This window comes from Myotis davidii, unplaced genomic scaffold (assembly GCF_000327345.1).
Source record: "Myotis davidii unplaced genomic scaffold, ASM32734v1 scaffold424, whole genome shotgun sequence".
Taxonomy (NCBI): Eukaryota; Metazoa; Chordata; class Mammalia; order Chiroptera; family Vespertilionidae; genus Myotis; species Myotis davidii.
In genome coordinates, this window is record NW_006295827.1 from 831,137 (window position 1) to 847,319 (window position 16,183).

General features: G+C 47.7%; 1 protein-coding gene across 2 annotated transcripts in view; it reads left to right on the forward strand.

Moving 5' to 3' along the window:
* Positions 1-16,183, forward strand: part of CALN1 (calneuron 1) — a 446,046-nt gene that overhangs the window by 255,079 nt on the left and 174,784 nt on the right. For both annotated transcript variants that reach the window (XM_015568560.1, XM_015568561.1), the window contains one exon: positions 7,885-8,028. In XM_015568560.1, the coding sequence (XP_015424046.1) occupies positions 7,885-8,028 (144 nt within the window). The remainder of the gene's footprint in view (positions 1-7,884; positions 8,029-16,183) is intronic.

Sequence of the window (16,183 nt, forward strand, 5' to 3'; positions counted from 1 at the left end):
TCACCCCGGAGGTCAGGTCCAGAACCCCATAAAGAGGGCCACCCCCTTGCTAGAGGTCCCCTCCTCTTTCCTCACTCATCACCATGACTTTTTGTATAGAGACCCGCCAGCCGTACTCACTCTCATACATATCTCAAGCTAATGAGTGGTTTCCCTTTCGCTCCTGCCAGGAGCGTGCGGTCCATCATAGGGTGCCCCTGGCCTGTGCTTTTACTGGTGGGGAATTTTTCCAGTAGCTTTAACTGACCTGGCATGCTAACATCAATTCAGCTTGATCTGTCGAGGTGTAAAATTTGGAGACAGATAAACTCTGTCCTAGCTCCTCACCCATGGAAGTGCCCCTAGCTTTCAGATCGCCTCATGCCTCCCTATTTTAGGAATGAAATTATTATTTTTCTTGGGTTGGGATGCTTAGTCTTTATCTGTAAAATTTCACCACCTGATACGTTATTGAAATGCTTTTCTCTCTGGATGCTAGTGAGGGAAAGAATTGGCTTTATTTTTGAATTCAAATGGTCATTTGGGCCATGAGGTAAGGAAAAGAGGAGCGTGGGGACCCTGCCTAAGGCCCTCCAGCCTTGATGTCTAGGCCTTTGAACCGATTTCCAACACTGTCCCCAGCCCGCTCCCAGGGGACCAGTGGCTCCCGGTGTCTGGGGCTGGAGTTTACGGAGCCCTGCTGCAGCCTGGACTGGAACCTCAGTCACAGAGGCAGGGATGCTCTCAGGGAGGGGCGGTCACTGCTGCTAGCCTTGTCCTTCTGCAGGCCCTCCCCACTGGGCCCTCACTTCCAGCCAGGGGCCCGGAGCCTGTGAATGCAGCCCACGGTGCCTCCTGGAAGCTTCTCTGTTGCATTGGCTCCAGGCCTCAGTCTCCTTCTAGGTTCTCTCATGCCTCCCCTCCTCCATGAGTGTTTTCCTAGTTCATCTTCTCTCTTCTCACTCCCAGGCACTGGTCTTTATTCTCAGGTAAATTTTAATATTTTAAGACCTACTACAACTTTTTTGTGTGTGTGAAATAAGAGTCAATTTAAACAACAAATATATACGGGAAGTGCCCCCATCTCAGGGCGGACCCTCTCTGACACGATGCTTTGGTGTCCCGCTGTAGCATTCATCAAATCTGAGCCAGGAAGGAGCGCAATAGCAATACACGTGTTGAAATGGATCCAGTTACAACAGCAAATTGCCTAGGAGTGAGGATTCTTTAACCCTTTAAAGGTGCTCTGAGAAAAACAAGCCAGGTTAAACATGTGACTAGTATGCTGCCACCTCCCCCCCCCCTCCCTGTGGCCTGTCCCAGCCGGGGTTATTAGCTGCTGGGCACCTCTGAGTGTGTGTTGAGTCCCGCCTCCTCCTAAGGGCCCTGTCCCCTTCATGTCTGAGCTCTCCCCTCTGTGTTCCATAATTGCTGGAACCCATTAGCTGTTTTTGTGGACTGATTGATGATAATGAAATTGGAACTCATTCACACTAAAACCCACACTGGGACTGAATCAGTGTGTTATGGCAATTGTGGTCATTCTATTTTCATTTTCTCCAAATGCTAGCTGCAGGTGTCCACACGCTGGCTAGACCACACGCCACCCCCTTTCCCTCCCTGAAAACCTGTGCTTCCTCCTCAACTCTCAGTTAATGTCCTTGCAACTCACCCCATCAGGCAAACTAGCAATGCCAGCATCAGCCTTAGAGCCTCAGATCCTCCCTAGCACCGGCCCTGCTCGTGACCTTCTCTCAGGGAAGCCTCCTGGGCCCTCCCACCAACTCCCGGTTGCTGGGCTCCAGGCTCCTGGCCTGCCCTGGACTCTGTGTCAGCCTACATTGAGGCCCTGCTTCTCATCGCTTGTCATTCTCATCTTAACCACCCTGATGCGGAGCCCTTAGTTTAAAAATCAATCTGATCCTTTTCCTTTTGTAAAATTTAAACCCAGTGAGGGCTTCCTGTGGCCTACAGTGGGGTTCAGAAACTTTAAAGGCCAGAGTGTAAATATTTTAAGCTTTGTGGACCAAACCATCTCTGCCATAATTTCTCAATTTTATTTGTATAGTACAAAAGCAATAGACAGTGGACAACAGTTGTGTACCAATAAAACTTTATTTACAAACTAGAGGCCCAGCGCACACAAAATCTTGCATGAATAGCTTGCTTCTGCTTACCTCAGCTTGCTGCCCCACCCACTGTGGCTCCTAGCTTGCACCCAGCCCTCCACCACTCATAGCTCTCTGCTGCTAGTAGCTCTGGGCCGCTAGTAGCTTGCACCCAGCCCCCCTCGAGAGCCGCTGCTCCTTTGGCCGTGACGGTGTTATGGTGTTACGGCTAACAGCCATGGGCCTTTTGTATAAGAGATTGCCAACCCACTGGTTGGGCCTTCAGGGTAAAGCTCAGATGGCTCTGAAGCCCCTTTGCGATCTTGCCCTTGTGCACCTCTCCACCCTCGTCTCAGTGTTTCTACACCCACTGTGCAGCTGGTGTGTTAGACATGCCCATCTTGGCACTTTCTCTCCACTCTGCCTCCTTCCCCTCTCTCCATGGCCTGAAGATGCCGAACAGTCAAGGGTGATCCTTTTACACAGCTGTCTCTCTGTCATGTCTTTCACCCCCTGGAGGCACTTCCGTGGGATTTTGTGCAGACTTGTGTTACTGAGCTTGTCATCCTGTGTTATGAGTGTCCGGTCACCTCTTTGTCTTTCCAACTAGAATATAAGCTTCGTCCAGCCTGCAGAGTTTCTTTTGCTTCCTATCTGTTGTGGCGCAGTACTGGGACATAATAAGTAAACAGCAACTTTCCATTGATTAATCATTTCTTGTCTTCCCTAGAGAAGGTGGAAACCCTCCTAAATCTTTTGTCATTGGCTCAATGCCTGTCTTATTATTTCTTCTGAAAACATGACCTCCAAGTTTGTATCTTCTAGTTCCTGGTACATTTGTGCTGTTATTTAATAACCGCCTTGCCTCGCCTTGCTGAACTGTGTCTCTCTCCAGTGTTGCAATTTCTCAATGACGTGCATCAGTGGAATTCATCTTGTGAATAGAGCCTTCTCTTTTTGTGCGTTAGGCCTACAGTCTTCCTAACAATACATTTCTGTGGAGAATAAGCAGGTTTTGCATGTCATGGAGATGGGGATGAGAAACGGTTGTTCTTCATTACTGATCTAAGTTTGCACATTAGCGCTGTGAATTTTAGCCGAGTCTTCAAAGCCAGACACGAGCCAGTGAATATTGGCTCTGGCTGAGGTCTGGATTTCATCTGCTGCACACTCCCTTCAGCAGCCTGATTGATGAGTCTGTTCTGTATGCTAGGTGTGCCCCTGCTGTTGTTATTGCTCCAATTGGCTATGTCCCTAGGGTGCATTATGGAACCGAGGCCTGGTGCTCAGAGGGCACTGGGTCAGGATACAGATGGTACCAGTGGTAGGTGTGGATATCTTTCAGAAAATAGACTTACACCCTGGCCAGTGTGGCTCAGATAGGTGAGCATCGTCCTGTGCACCCAAAGGTTGCTGGTTCAATTCATGGTCAGAGCATATAACCAAGTTGTGGGTTCCATCCCTGGTAGGGGGCGTGCAGGAGGTAGCCAATAAGTGTTTCTCTGTCTCTCCCCCCACCCTCTCTAAAAATCAATAAACTATTCTTTAAAAAGAAAAGAAAAGAAAGGAAACAGACTTACTGGCATAATGGGAAGTAATCTCTTGGGCTCTAGAGCAGGACCATGTCCAGCACAGGCCTTGTTTGGCTCCAGACCATCATTTCCCTCCAGGCAGGAGAAGCCCGGGTCCCTGTAGGAATGCGGATTTGGTTCTGAGAAAGTCCATGTGCAGAGAATGGATTTCTTTTCTTAGAAGATGTGTCTTCACATGTTTCCTTTCACACAGCGACTGCTGGGCAGGCTCTGATCCCCATCGCAGACGCCCCTTTTGGGAGTGAGTGTGGCCATGCTGGTGCCTGCTGTGTATGTGTTGCGTGAGCCTGAAACTGAATTGAAAACCAAATGCACAGCACACTTGCTCCAGGGGCATTAGCCCAAAGAGGGGATGTGTTCCAGTGGAAAGCACACCACATTACTGGGTTGTTTCTGAAAACTCGATCTGTGCTTCCCACTTCCCAGTGGGAAAGCGGCCAGAGCCCCTCCATGCTGCGAGCAGGCCGCCTGTAGCCGGAGGCAGTGGGACCTGGCCTGCTCCAGTGTCTCCGCTGGTTTTATGGGCATATTTCTCACACCCTGTTCACTATTAAAAATAAAATGAGGCACACATCACATGTCTCAGACTGCAAGACCCATTTCCTCCTAATAAGCTTCTCGTTTGGCTGGGCTTCCCTTACACTAACTCTCCAGAGGCGCCCATTATGGATTTCTAGTTTCGTACTTTTTTTAAATTTTTTTTTTTTTACTCTCTGATATTTTGAAAGAAATTAAGTTAGTGAGCTTCATCCTGGGAGCCAGGAGCAGACATTCTATGCAAACAGTGGAGGAAGGCTTTGTCCACATACCTGGGGGCCACAGAAAACAAAACTCTGAGCCAGTATGTGCCTGCCTGCCCTGTGCTGGGCTGGGTCAGGGCCTGCCTGGTTACACACTACAGATGGGACCAACCACGGGGTTTTGAGGCCTGGAAGGAGCAGGTCCCTTCACAGCAGGGCAGTGCTGGGGTGACCCCATCTTTGGTTTGCCTTACCAAATCCGGGAGCCTTGGGGTGAGGCAACTCTGGGAGTAGCCCAAGAGCTGGGTGGGGATCAGCAGGCACACACGCCAAGGCCTTCATTTCCAGACCAAGTTCTCCAACACCCGCAACCAGGCCCCTCCGGGGTGTCCAGTGTAAGGAAACAGGCTCATTAGTTGGAAAGGTCTAGCGCATGCAGGGGGAGCACAGGAATGAGGCCCCGTCCTGTCAACAGGAGGGCATCACCCTTTCTGAGTGATAGCAACAGCCCAGAGCGTGCAGGCTGGAATCTGAGGGGTGGGAAGTGGAGATGGCGCCTGGGGAAGGGAGTGGTCCAGAGGACACGGGGCAGGGCTCTGCCTGCAGCTGACCCTCCAACTGGCCCACCTGGGACCCTGGCCTCTTCTGTGACCCCAGGTAGAGCCCTTGCCATTATCTGACATTTCCTACTGTTGCATAGTACAAGTCAACCCCCCATAAAACCCTGCTATAAAAGCCAGAAGGAGACCCAGCCCAACCTATTTTTCAGATGGGGAAACGGATGGGAGTGGAGACTGTTTCATAGCCAGACAGGCTTCCTCCTGTGCTCACTCCCACCTCAGGGACTCAGTCTCCGCATCCACTTGCCCCTGGTTTCTGGGATCTGGGCTCAGGCGAGGCCATGGTGTCTGTCACAGTGTCCTTGAGCACCGTGTGCCATGACCTCAAGCTGAGGAGCAGCACTGAGCTCTTCTCAGGCCGCCAAGGACTTGGTAGGAAAACATATGGCCCCCATTGGTAATCCTGGGCAGGTTTTGTTGACGAGAAAGCTTAAAAGTGCAGACAAACACCTTGATTCAGAATTTGGAGTGGACTAAAGTTTCTTTTTCTTTATCGTCAACGGAAAAACGAGCATTTGAACAACAGATTAATAGGGTATGAAAGAGAACACAGCTTCCTGTTCTTCTCTTAAACATTTTAACAATGTCCACCGATCTACAGAAAGAAGGGCTTGGGGTTCCTCGTGGCTAACCAGCTCATTTTACACATGAGCAAACTGAGGCCTCAGGCTTTGGCTGCAAACTTAATTAGCTAATCCACCTGGCCAGGAGCCGAGGGTCCTGACTCGCTGGCTGGTCTGGTCTCTGCTGGAGCCCACATTTTTAGCAGAAAGCATTCAGCGTCCTGAATTGGTCTCGATGATGGATTTGCTACCAAAGTACGATCCTAATTTATTCAGACCCACCATCCATTGAACAGCTGCCTGTCTAGCGCCTCCTTCTGAGTGTGGGTGGGAACATACAAAGATGAATGAAGTGTATGAGGAGCTTAAAGGAGAAGCCCTGGTTTCTACACCAGTCATCTTATTTCTAGATGGGTCATCTAGATGTTATGTGAAAGTAATGAACGGCCTACTGAATGGTTGACAGAAAGGGAGATGACTTTGGCTGCAGTGAGCAAAGATGTTTTTGTGGGTTCCACAGCTTGTCCTTGACTTGTCCTTGAAGGACTAATTTGATTTGGCAGGTAAAGAGGAAGGCAGGGTGTGTCAGGTAAAAGAACTGGGTGGCATAGTGCAGCAGTCTGATAAACAGCCCCCCGAAGTATCAGGTGCTCATCTCGGGAACCTGTAATTGCTGCCTTGGCACAAGGGTTTTTGCAGATGTAATTAACTTAAGGATCTCCAGATGGGGAGATTATCCTGAATTGTCTGGTGGCCCCTAAATGCAAACATAAGGGTCCTTATCAGAGGGAGGCAGAGAAGATCACAGACAGGAGAGGAAAAGGCCATGTGACCACAGAGGCAGATAATGGAGTGATGGGACCACAAGGCAAGGAATGCTGGCAGCCACTGGAAGGTGGAAGGAGGCAAAAACAAATCCCCCCCTAGAGCCTCCAGGGTCCCTGTCCACACCTTGACTTTGGTCCAAAGATACCGATTCCAGACTTCGGGCCTTCAGAGTGAGATAAATTTCTGATGTTTTAAGCCATCAGAACAAATTGTGTTACAGAAGCCACAGGAAATTAATGTAAATAGGAAAGGGCAGAGCCTATGTAGGAAAGGGTGTGGTTCAAGGTATCTGCTGGGAGCAATCAGATATTTAGAAAAGTGGACACTAAATGGATTAGGGCCAAGTGTCCTGTAATAGTTTTAAGAGTTCCTGCAAGTTTCTGCGTGGCTCTCACCTTCCTGACTGGAGTGTCGGGATCTGAAGGAGCACCAGGACTCCCAGCAGGTGCTGGTTATTTCTCTGAGGTACAGTCAGCCAATACTTGTTGAGTGACATGACGAACGAAGGTTGGCAGCTGCCCTACCTGGGTTTGCACTGGGTTTACTGATGAAAACTCAAAGCTGGCCAAGTCTGGTGCTCAGAGACGATGGATGGACGAACGTCTCATCTTCAGACTGTGATCTCGAATTCATGTCATGCCTCACAGGGTTGTGATGTGTTAGAAAATGCTCAGCCAACCCAGAACTAGCGCCACACGGGCTCTGGAGGGAGGGACTCTGGGTGGAAAGCAGAGCAAGTCCGGTTGGGGTAGGAGGATGGGAGACCCCCTGCCGGATGGAAATGGCCTTGTTGATAGCAGAGTCAAATTCTCTGCCAGCTCCAGCGAATGTGATTAAAGATGTTTTTTGGGTTTTTATGACACTCCTATCGATCTGAAGTTGTTTATAGCCATAAAACAACTGTAAATTACAGGATGAAATAAAAACAGCAGGATACTTAACTCCTATCCTACTATGAGGTTGAGAACCTCTCTGCACAGCTCCTGCAGCAGCAGGGAGCCGGATGTAAGTCTGTATAGGAATCTAATTCCCCTTTCCTCCTGATGGCCAAGGTTAAGAGGCAGCCTTTCTCCTCACAGATGAAGCCTCATCTTCATTCTCGCTTAGGAGGTGTCCTTAGTTAACGTGATTCTCTGCTGGGACCGCTGTCTAACTGTGTACCGACTACAGTGTTTTAGGATGTGCAGGGCCAGTTACCTCCTCTGTCCAAAGCGCTTTTCCTTCCTCCCCTCTCCTCCTGTCCCTTTTTCCCTCCTACCCCCTTTATTCTTTCATTTTCTCTTTCTTTCTTTTTTTTGGGTTCCTCTTTTGGCCATTCTTTTATTGAAATAAAGGGTTTTGACATGCCACTATTTGTAAAATAGTTAGGAATTTTCAGTAGACAATCACCAATAATTGCAATGCTCTAGACCAAGCCACATGACCATTGGACTTTCTTTGCTTTCTCCTTGTAGAAATCCGAGAGGCCTTTCGGGTTCTGGACCGAGATGGGAATGGCTTCATCTCCAAGCAGGAGCTGGGAATGGCCATGCGCTCTCTGGGGTACATGCCGAGTGAGGTGGAGCTGGCCATCATCATGCAGCGCCTGGACATGGACGGTGAGACCCTGCCAGCAGTCTCTCCCCAGATGAGCCTCCACTCATTAGCGAGACTTTTGATTTAAAGGGCCCTGCACTTGGAGTCAAAAGACGTGGGTTTATGTCTTGGTGAACATTTGAGGGGAAGAAACTTGGACTAGATCATTCTATTCAGCTCTAGGCGCCTGCAGAGCTGGTTCTGAGGCCATGACAGAGAACAGGGCGAGGGAGGTCTGGCTGGCAGAACAGTGAGAACAAGGTTGTTTTGTGTGTGTGTGTGTGTGTGTGTGTGTGTGTGTGTGTGTGTGTGTGTGTGAAACAGCTTTACTGAGATAGAATTCACACATCATAAAATTCACCCATTTAACCTGTGGCACAAATTTGTACAACCAATGCTATAATCAATTTTATAACATTTCACCACTCCAAAAAGAAGCCCTGTGCTTCCTAGTCATCACCCCCAACTCCTCAGCCCCCCTCAGCCTTAGGCAACCACTAACCTGCTTTCGATCTTTCTGGATTCGCCTCTTCTGGATATTGCACACAAATGGAGCCGTGCAGCATGTGGGCCTTTGTAACCGGCTTCTTTCGCTTCACATAATGCTCGCATGGTCATCCATGTTGCAGCACGGGTCAATACTTCCTTTGTCTCTTTTATGGCCAAATCGTATTTTATTGTGTGGCTATAACAGCTTCTTTTCTCTCTGTTTTACATACTGGGGAAAAGAGTTTCATTGCACTAGATAATCTTTAAGGTTCCCCCCCCCCCCAACACACACACACGCTAAAACCCCGCAAGTCTATCCCAAACTAGTGTGACCCTCCTGACATTTATACCTGCCTGAGCTGAACGTCCAAGGAGGCGCCTTCTTATATACTTATTTCTTGTTAATACATATACTTACCCCCTCTGGAAAGCAGCTTGATTCCAGGCATAAGGGGTGCATAGTGGTGGACTGTTGGGACTCTTGGTGGAACATGACGTATAGACCAAGTGAAAGAAAGCAGAGGAGGGGCCCAAGAAGTCTTTCGGAACCAAGGCCATTGTAGGGAGATGTTTGCTTGGGCTGCAGGCTAATTGGATGAACGGGGGGCTCTCTGCTAGTATCCTGTGGAACTTGGAAGATGGACAGCTGGGTGACCATGTGGTGAGTGGACCACAGCACTGGCCTCCAGGTGCAACCGTGGACATTCCCTTTCCAGTTCAGGACAGAGATGCTGCAGCAGGATGTTCGGTTGTGTGAGCAGATGACCTTGGCCTTGCAGCTTTGATGGACTGTGAATTGTCTTGTCTTTGCAGGCTTGACTGGACCTTTCTTGAATTTTAGAAGTATTTCTGAAAAGCTCGAGCAAAGCACATATTGTATAACAAAACTGCTTTCCCATGGACTCCCATCATTATTTCAGAGATACATTTCCAAAAAAAAAAAGTTTTCTCTTTAAAATAATAAACATTTTAATATATACATCTGTATATGGAACTAAGGGTTTTGTGCTTTAAAATATATATATTGTTGACAGCATTACAGATGTCCCCCATTTTCCCCCTCCTCCTCCCCCCTCGTATAACAAAACTGCTTTCCCATGGACTCCCATCATTATTTCAGAGATACATTTCCAAAAAAAAAAAGTTTTCTCTTTAAAATAATAAACATTTTAATATATACATCTGTATATGGAACTAAGGGTTTTGTGCTTTAAAATATATATATTGTTGACAGCATTACAGATGTCCCCCATTTTCCCCCTCCTCCTCCCCCCTCTCCCAGAGCAGCCTTCACCACACTATTGTCTGTGGGCTATGAACATAAGTACATAAGTTCTTTGAGGTTTTGTGCTTTGATTCTCCCCACAACGAGAATAATAAAACCTAGTCAAATGGACAAAAAGCAAATGGAATTAGCAACATTTAATAAAAAACAAGCGGGAGCTATTGTTAGAGAGTAACTCTTAGGAGACTGACGTGTCTTCATCAGAGTCGATCCTTGTTCTTTGTGTATCACTCAGTATTCCCCCGCTTATGAGGAATTTTTACATTATTCCAAATCTTCCCTGATTCCTTGAGGCCTTGGAGTCCCGAGGGATCTCATGCGATGGTTATTCAAGGAGCTCATCAGGACTCAGGCAAACGCGCTCCGTATGGGATGCAATTTAAGAGACTTCATATTTCACCAGGTTGGTTTTTTTTTTTGCAACTTATACTCAGGCACCAGTGCCTGGAGGCAGAATTTATAAGCAAATCTTGCAGAGAATTTCTCCTCGTTCCTTTAACAAAAGCCCGAGTCATTTTCTATTTCACGGTGACCACATCAGGTAAAACCACATTTATTTACTTTTGAAGCACAGCTTCCTCGAAGTTCTGTTGCCTACAAAAGATTTAATACAGAACATCTGAAAACAGTGCTGCCGTGTAGGCAGAGGAATTGCCGGCACAATTTATTAAATGCCTGTGAGTATAGAGCTGCGTGAAAAATGCCCAGTCTGAGGCTGAAATGTGGGTCTTTACATGGTTTGTGAATGATGCTGATAAGTGAAATTTCTGGGGTACCAGGTTCTGGACGGTGCTTTTCAGTGTCTTTCTCTTAATAGGGGTCTTTTGAGCTGTTCTATTTTTTTTTAAAAGTCAGGTTCTAATTATATCCTTCCTTCCTAGCTTCTGTAACTGAGAATTCTCCACAGAGATTTGGCCCTACCTAATTAAACTTCTCTTTGGCGTGAACCTTGTGGAATGGTAGAGATTTTTATGGGGATGATGCCAAAAAAAAAAAAAAAAGGAGTGCTTGGGCCAGAACTGCGGACTCTTAGCTGTAAGATGTCTGTGCCTCCCGGCCCACAGGCCCTGACCCCTGGTCCTCAGAGGCTTCAGGAGAGGTGGCTGTCTCCGTCCATCCCAGCCGGATACGATTAGGAGCAGGTCTGGCCCACACACCAGTCTTCTCTTTCTGGGGTCCCTGGTTTTCCCGACAGTGAGGTCATAGCTTCGGCGCGAAGCCCAGTTAGAATTAGCCTGGGAGTGTGTGTGCAGCCTGAGTCAACACATGAGGCTTTCATTAGGTGGTTCCCCGGGAGTGGGTGCCTTGCTGGCTATGCCTGTAACAGTAGCCTCCCTGGATCAGGGAGCTCAGCGGGGTTTCCTGGACACAGAGCCTGCAGGGGCCCCACAGGTCCAGTCTATGTGCGGAGTTGGTTTTCTAGGGAACAGAATGGAAGACAGGCGGTAGGGGCTGGGATTGCTCTCTTGGCCCCGTGGCCAATTTCCCCTTAAGGCTGGGACTGTGTGTGTGTGTGTGTGTGTGTATTGCATGGGCTGAAATACTCAGTTAAGTACTAAATAGAAAACCAAATCTTTTGTCCCGTGCCTCGGGCTTCCTCTTTGGCCCATCACTGCTAAGGTTCTTTCTTGGAACTTGACCTACATTTTGCACTCCCTGGTGATCACTGTCCCACTCTTTTCATCAGCCTCCGCAGCGAGGTGACTGCCCTACAGCCAGTCAGGGACACCATTCACACTTCCCGGATGCTTTTTTTTTCTTTCTGGGTTCTCTCCTTCAGATTCTCTCCAGTGCATCATGGCACTAGTTATGTACCATCCTGGGAAGGATTGATAAAACAGTCCCCCAGAAAGTATCTCCGAAGCTTAAGTCTTTTACAGAGGTGGGTTGAGAAAGGCTGAGTGAAAGTGACCATGACGATGGGCTCTACCACGCTGCAGCTGCTCCCTCAGCTCTGCGGTCCCCCAGCTCCCAGGCCCTCCCAGCTCCAGGCCCTCCCAGCCTGCTGCATCATTCTCCCGGGGATACAGACCTGGTGTCTTCAAACCCAAGGGATATTTTTGACTGCTTTCTACAGCCACACCACTGCGGCCATCTGGAGCGAATCCAGCTAGTTTTGCAAGGAGTTCCCTGAAACAGTCAGACCAGGAGACGTTCACAGCAGCCCATGGCCCTTCATTGCCCTGCTGTGTTTCCTAACAATTCTCTCTTCTTCCTAAAGAATGGAAGTTCCTCCCTCTTTGAAACAAACTTAGACCTTGCCCTCTTCCTCCTTAATTCCCTCCTGCTCCTCCACGATGCAGAATCTCATGAAATTCCTACAAAATTTGGGGTTTTTTGAAAAGAATTCTTGTCTCTCAACAGGTTTGTAGTGTTTTGTTTGTTTTCGTAGGGTCACGAAAGCTGCTTGGATAGTAGCTTTGATTCAGTTGAGCTCAATTCAAAAAGGACTTATCTGGTGTCCATGATGTGTGGAACCGGCTTATTTTTATGGCTGGAAAGATTCACTTTTGATTCATTTTGAGGCATAACTGAGCTGCAAAGGACAAAATGATGGCCAGAGTCCCGTGGGAGAGTTAGCAGTGTCATCGCTGTTAGCCTGAACGTCCACATCTTCCCTCGCTTGCTACCCATCTGCTGCAAGTTTTAGTCCTGCGCTGATTATTCCTAAGATTCTGGCCTTTCTATTTTCATTTGCGATCTCCTACCTGATAGAAGAGAGAAGAGTTTATGCTTGATTCTGAGTTGCGCTCGCGTCCGCTTCCCATTCCAAACACATCAGTGCGCTGACTTGGATGCTCTGGGGCTGGCAGGGGTCTCCTTTGTGAGCTAGAATGCACGCTTCTCTCCTGGGAGTGGGGGGAGGTGCTGTCCACAGACTGCACGGTGTGGAAATGCCACGCGTGAGGTGGAAGCAGCTGGGGCTTCTTAGCCAAAAGCAGAGGGTCCCAGATCTGAGTGTACACCAGAAAATACCCAGAGGGTGTGTTAATAAAAATAAAACAGACGAACAGAATCAGATCTCCAGGATGGGGCCCAGAAGCCTGCATCCTTTAACAAGCTTGTCAGATTATGGACAGCAATGTGTGTGCCTTGCTGTAACTGGGGCCCCTTTGGTCAAAAGAAAAATCTAAAGCTAAAGAGAAATCTTCAGGCCTGTGAATATTTGTCTGAGCAAAGGTCTGAATAGAAGGTCAATGCCTGAGAGGCAGATAAGGCATTTTCACTTTGGGAATTTGATGAAGGGAGCGGACAGGTCGGTCAGCCCTGCCCGAAAGCAGGCGCCCTGCTTCTCACATTCAGCTTCCTTGCTCCTCTAACTGGTCCAGGGACCTGCAGATTCCCCATCACCTGGGGGCTTGCTTAAAATGAGGCACCTCGCTTTCCCCCTCTCCACCCCCCAACCCCCGCCAGACCTGCTGATTCAGAGTCTACATTTTAACAAGAGTCCCAGGAGATTCATGCATACGTCGTAGTTGGAGAGGTGCTTGTCTGGGGCACACTTTGAGAAACGGGAAGCAAACCCCACTGTGTCTCCTCATTTGAGAGCCTCTCCAGGGCAGTGCAGCCCCTCCCTAGCCTCCTGCCATTAATTCAGCGTGTGAGATTTGTAACTCTAAAAACTGGAAGTAATCCACAGAGCCAAAGTTCCGGTGAAGGTCAGTTATAGGAAAATACTTCTCCAAATGCTTGCATTTGTGAATAAGCATGATTGTCATGAAATCGTGGTGATTAAAAACATCCTTCTGTGTTAGTGGTTTATTGCCGAATGCACTTTGATCTAACCGTGGGAAGTCTTAACTGGGTAATGATGATGATAGCTGACACTTACGTAATGCTCTCCATGCCCCATAGTAACACTGAGTAACAAGGATCCTAGCCAACGCATTACAGGATCTTTACCATGGGCCAAGCACTGTTCTGAGCACTTTATGTATTAATTTATTTAGTTCTCATAACAGCCATAGGTACTATGATGATCTTCATTTTATAGATGAGAAAAACGAAGGGCAGAGGTTTCAAGCATCTTGCCCAGGTCGCACTAACTAGTAAGAGCCATCTATAATAATAAAAACATAATATGCTATTTAGATAGGACAGCTGAATGAACCGGATGAAGCCACAGTGGTGGGGTCGAGGCAGAGGCGATTAAGGGCAATCAGGCAGGCAGGCAGAGTGGTTAGGGGCAATCAGGCAGGAAGACAGAGTGATTAGGGGCGATCAGGCAGGCAGGCAGGCAGGGAGGTGAGCGGTTAGGAGCCAGCAGTCCCGGATTGTGAGAGGGCGCAGGCCAGGCTGAGGAAATCCCCTCCCTGGTGCATGAATTTTGTGCACTGGGCCTCTAGTATGAATATAAGATCTTAACCACATATCTTATGTATATTTGTGATCTTAGTGGATATAGGTCACTTAGAGTGACAATGGGATACTGAAGCAGTGACTGAACAGAACACACACACACACACACACACACACACACACACAGCATCTCAGACACATACATGCCAAAGTTGTGATGCTACCTAGATATTTCAAACCCACATATCGGTGTTTTGTTTACCAATTACTGTTCCAAATAGCCTCCTGCTACCTCCTTTGGCTGTGTGAAGAATTCAAGCCACTCACCAGATTATCCTTAAATGAGTCAGGCCTGACCCTAAAGCAGAGTTTGTGAATTGATGATGGTGTCTTTGGATGTCTTGGTGCTTTAGCGAGGGGAGAGTCCTTCAGGCCCTCTTGGGATATGTAGTGGCGGTGGATGTTTGTGACAAGTCCACTCCAACATTCCCATCTCCCTAAGCAGTTCCTCCCTCTGCATTGGGCCAGGAAAGGTCTGTCATCTTAATCCTATTGACAGTTGGCCACAATGAATCCAAATTTCAGCTAAAAACTTAATTGTTTGAGCCACTTCCAGCTACTCGAGCCAACATAATAAAAACGGAATTTCTGACACGTGCACCCATTTCGTTAAATTCATCTGCAACTAACATGATACTCTGTCTCCCTTGTTTTAACTCCATAGACTCTACTGCAAAAACTTATCCCCAAGTTTACACTAATGTAAATTAGCTACACCTTACAATGCTGTGTTCTCTCATATCAGACTTGAAACTTCTCTTGAGATGTGCCAGTCTGGTTCCAATCACGGGTTTAGAGGCAGGGAAACATGGTAGGAGTAGACTTGGAAAACAGGCATCTTCTTTCAAGGCAGCTGCCTCAGTTGTGTTTATTACAGGTAGTCAGGGTCGCTAATTTCTTCAAGCTGCTCCTGTCTGACCTCAGGGAGACATCAGAGAGGACACCAGGAAGATTTGGGCATTCAATTTTCTAAACCCCGCAAGACTCAGGTCTCACTTCTTTTCAATTAGTGCCCCAAATTTTACAAGACTTGATGGGTCTGTGATTTCAATTTCTATTATAATTCTAGAGATTACACAATTAAATGTGGGGTCTTCTCTGAAGTTGTAGGAAATATTATTTTTGGGCCACCCTAGCTCTCTGGGACCCGACTGAGAATTAGAATTTTTAACTCCTGAACTTCTTGTTTCTTTCAAGGGCATTCGGAAGCAGCCATCCCACCCACAGTCCTTGTAGTCACCACTGCTACCGTAAAGGTCAGACATAGCAGCTACATGGGTTTCCATAGCCTTGCTTTCAATAATTAGTTTAGCCCAAGAAACCACAGATGATATTAATCATGATGACAGTGCATAACATGGGTACCATTATCCTATTTTTTAAAAATATATATATTTTATTGCTTTTTTACAGAGAGGAAGGGAGAGAGAGAGATAGAGCGCCAGAAACATCGATGAGAGAAACATTGATCAGCTACCTCCTACACATCTCTTACTGGGGATATGCCCGCAACCAAGGTACCTGCCCTTGACCAGAATCAAACCTGGGACCTTTCAGTCCACAGGCCGACGCTCTATCCACTGAGCCAAACCGGTTTCGACATTATCCTATTTTTTATTAGTGAGAATGTTAGCACTTCGTTTAAGATCATAGATAAGCAAACCAATTTCAGAATCCTACTTAGGACGTTTGTTTCCTCCTGAGACCACATACAGTATCATCGGAAAAGACACCATGCTGGATCTCCATAAGCAAGAGAATGTGAATGCTAAGAACGATGAAATCCTTCATCTTATATAATAAAAGGGTAATATGCAAATTGACCCTAACTGTGGAATGACCAGGAATGACCGGTTGCTATGACACTCACTGACGATCAGGGGGCAGATGCTCAATGCAGGAGCTGCTCCTTGGTGGTCAGTGTGCTTCCACAGGGGGAGCGCTACTCAGCCAGAAGCCAGCTCATGGCTGGGGAGCGGACCTAAACCATTAGTCAGACATCTCCTGAGGGCTCCTGGGCTGCCAAAGGGATGTCTGACTGCCAG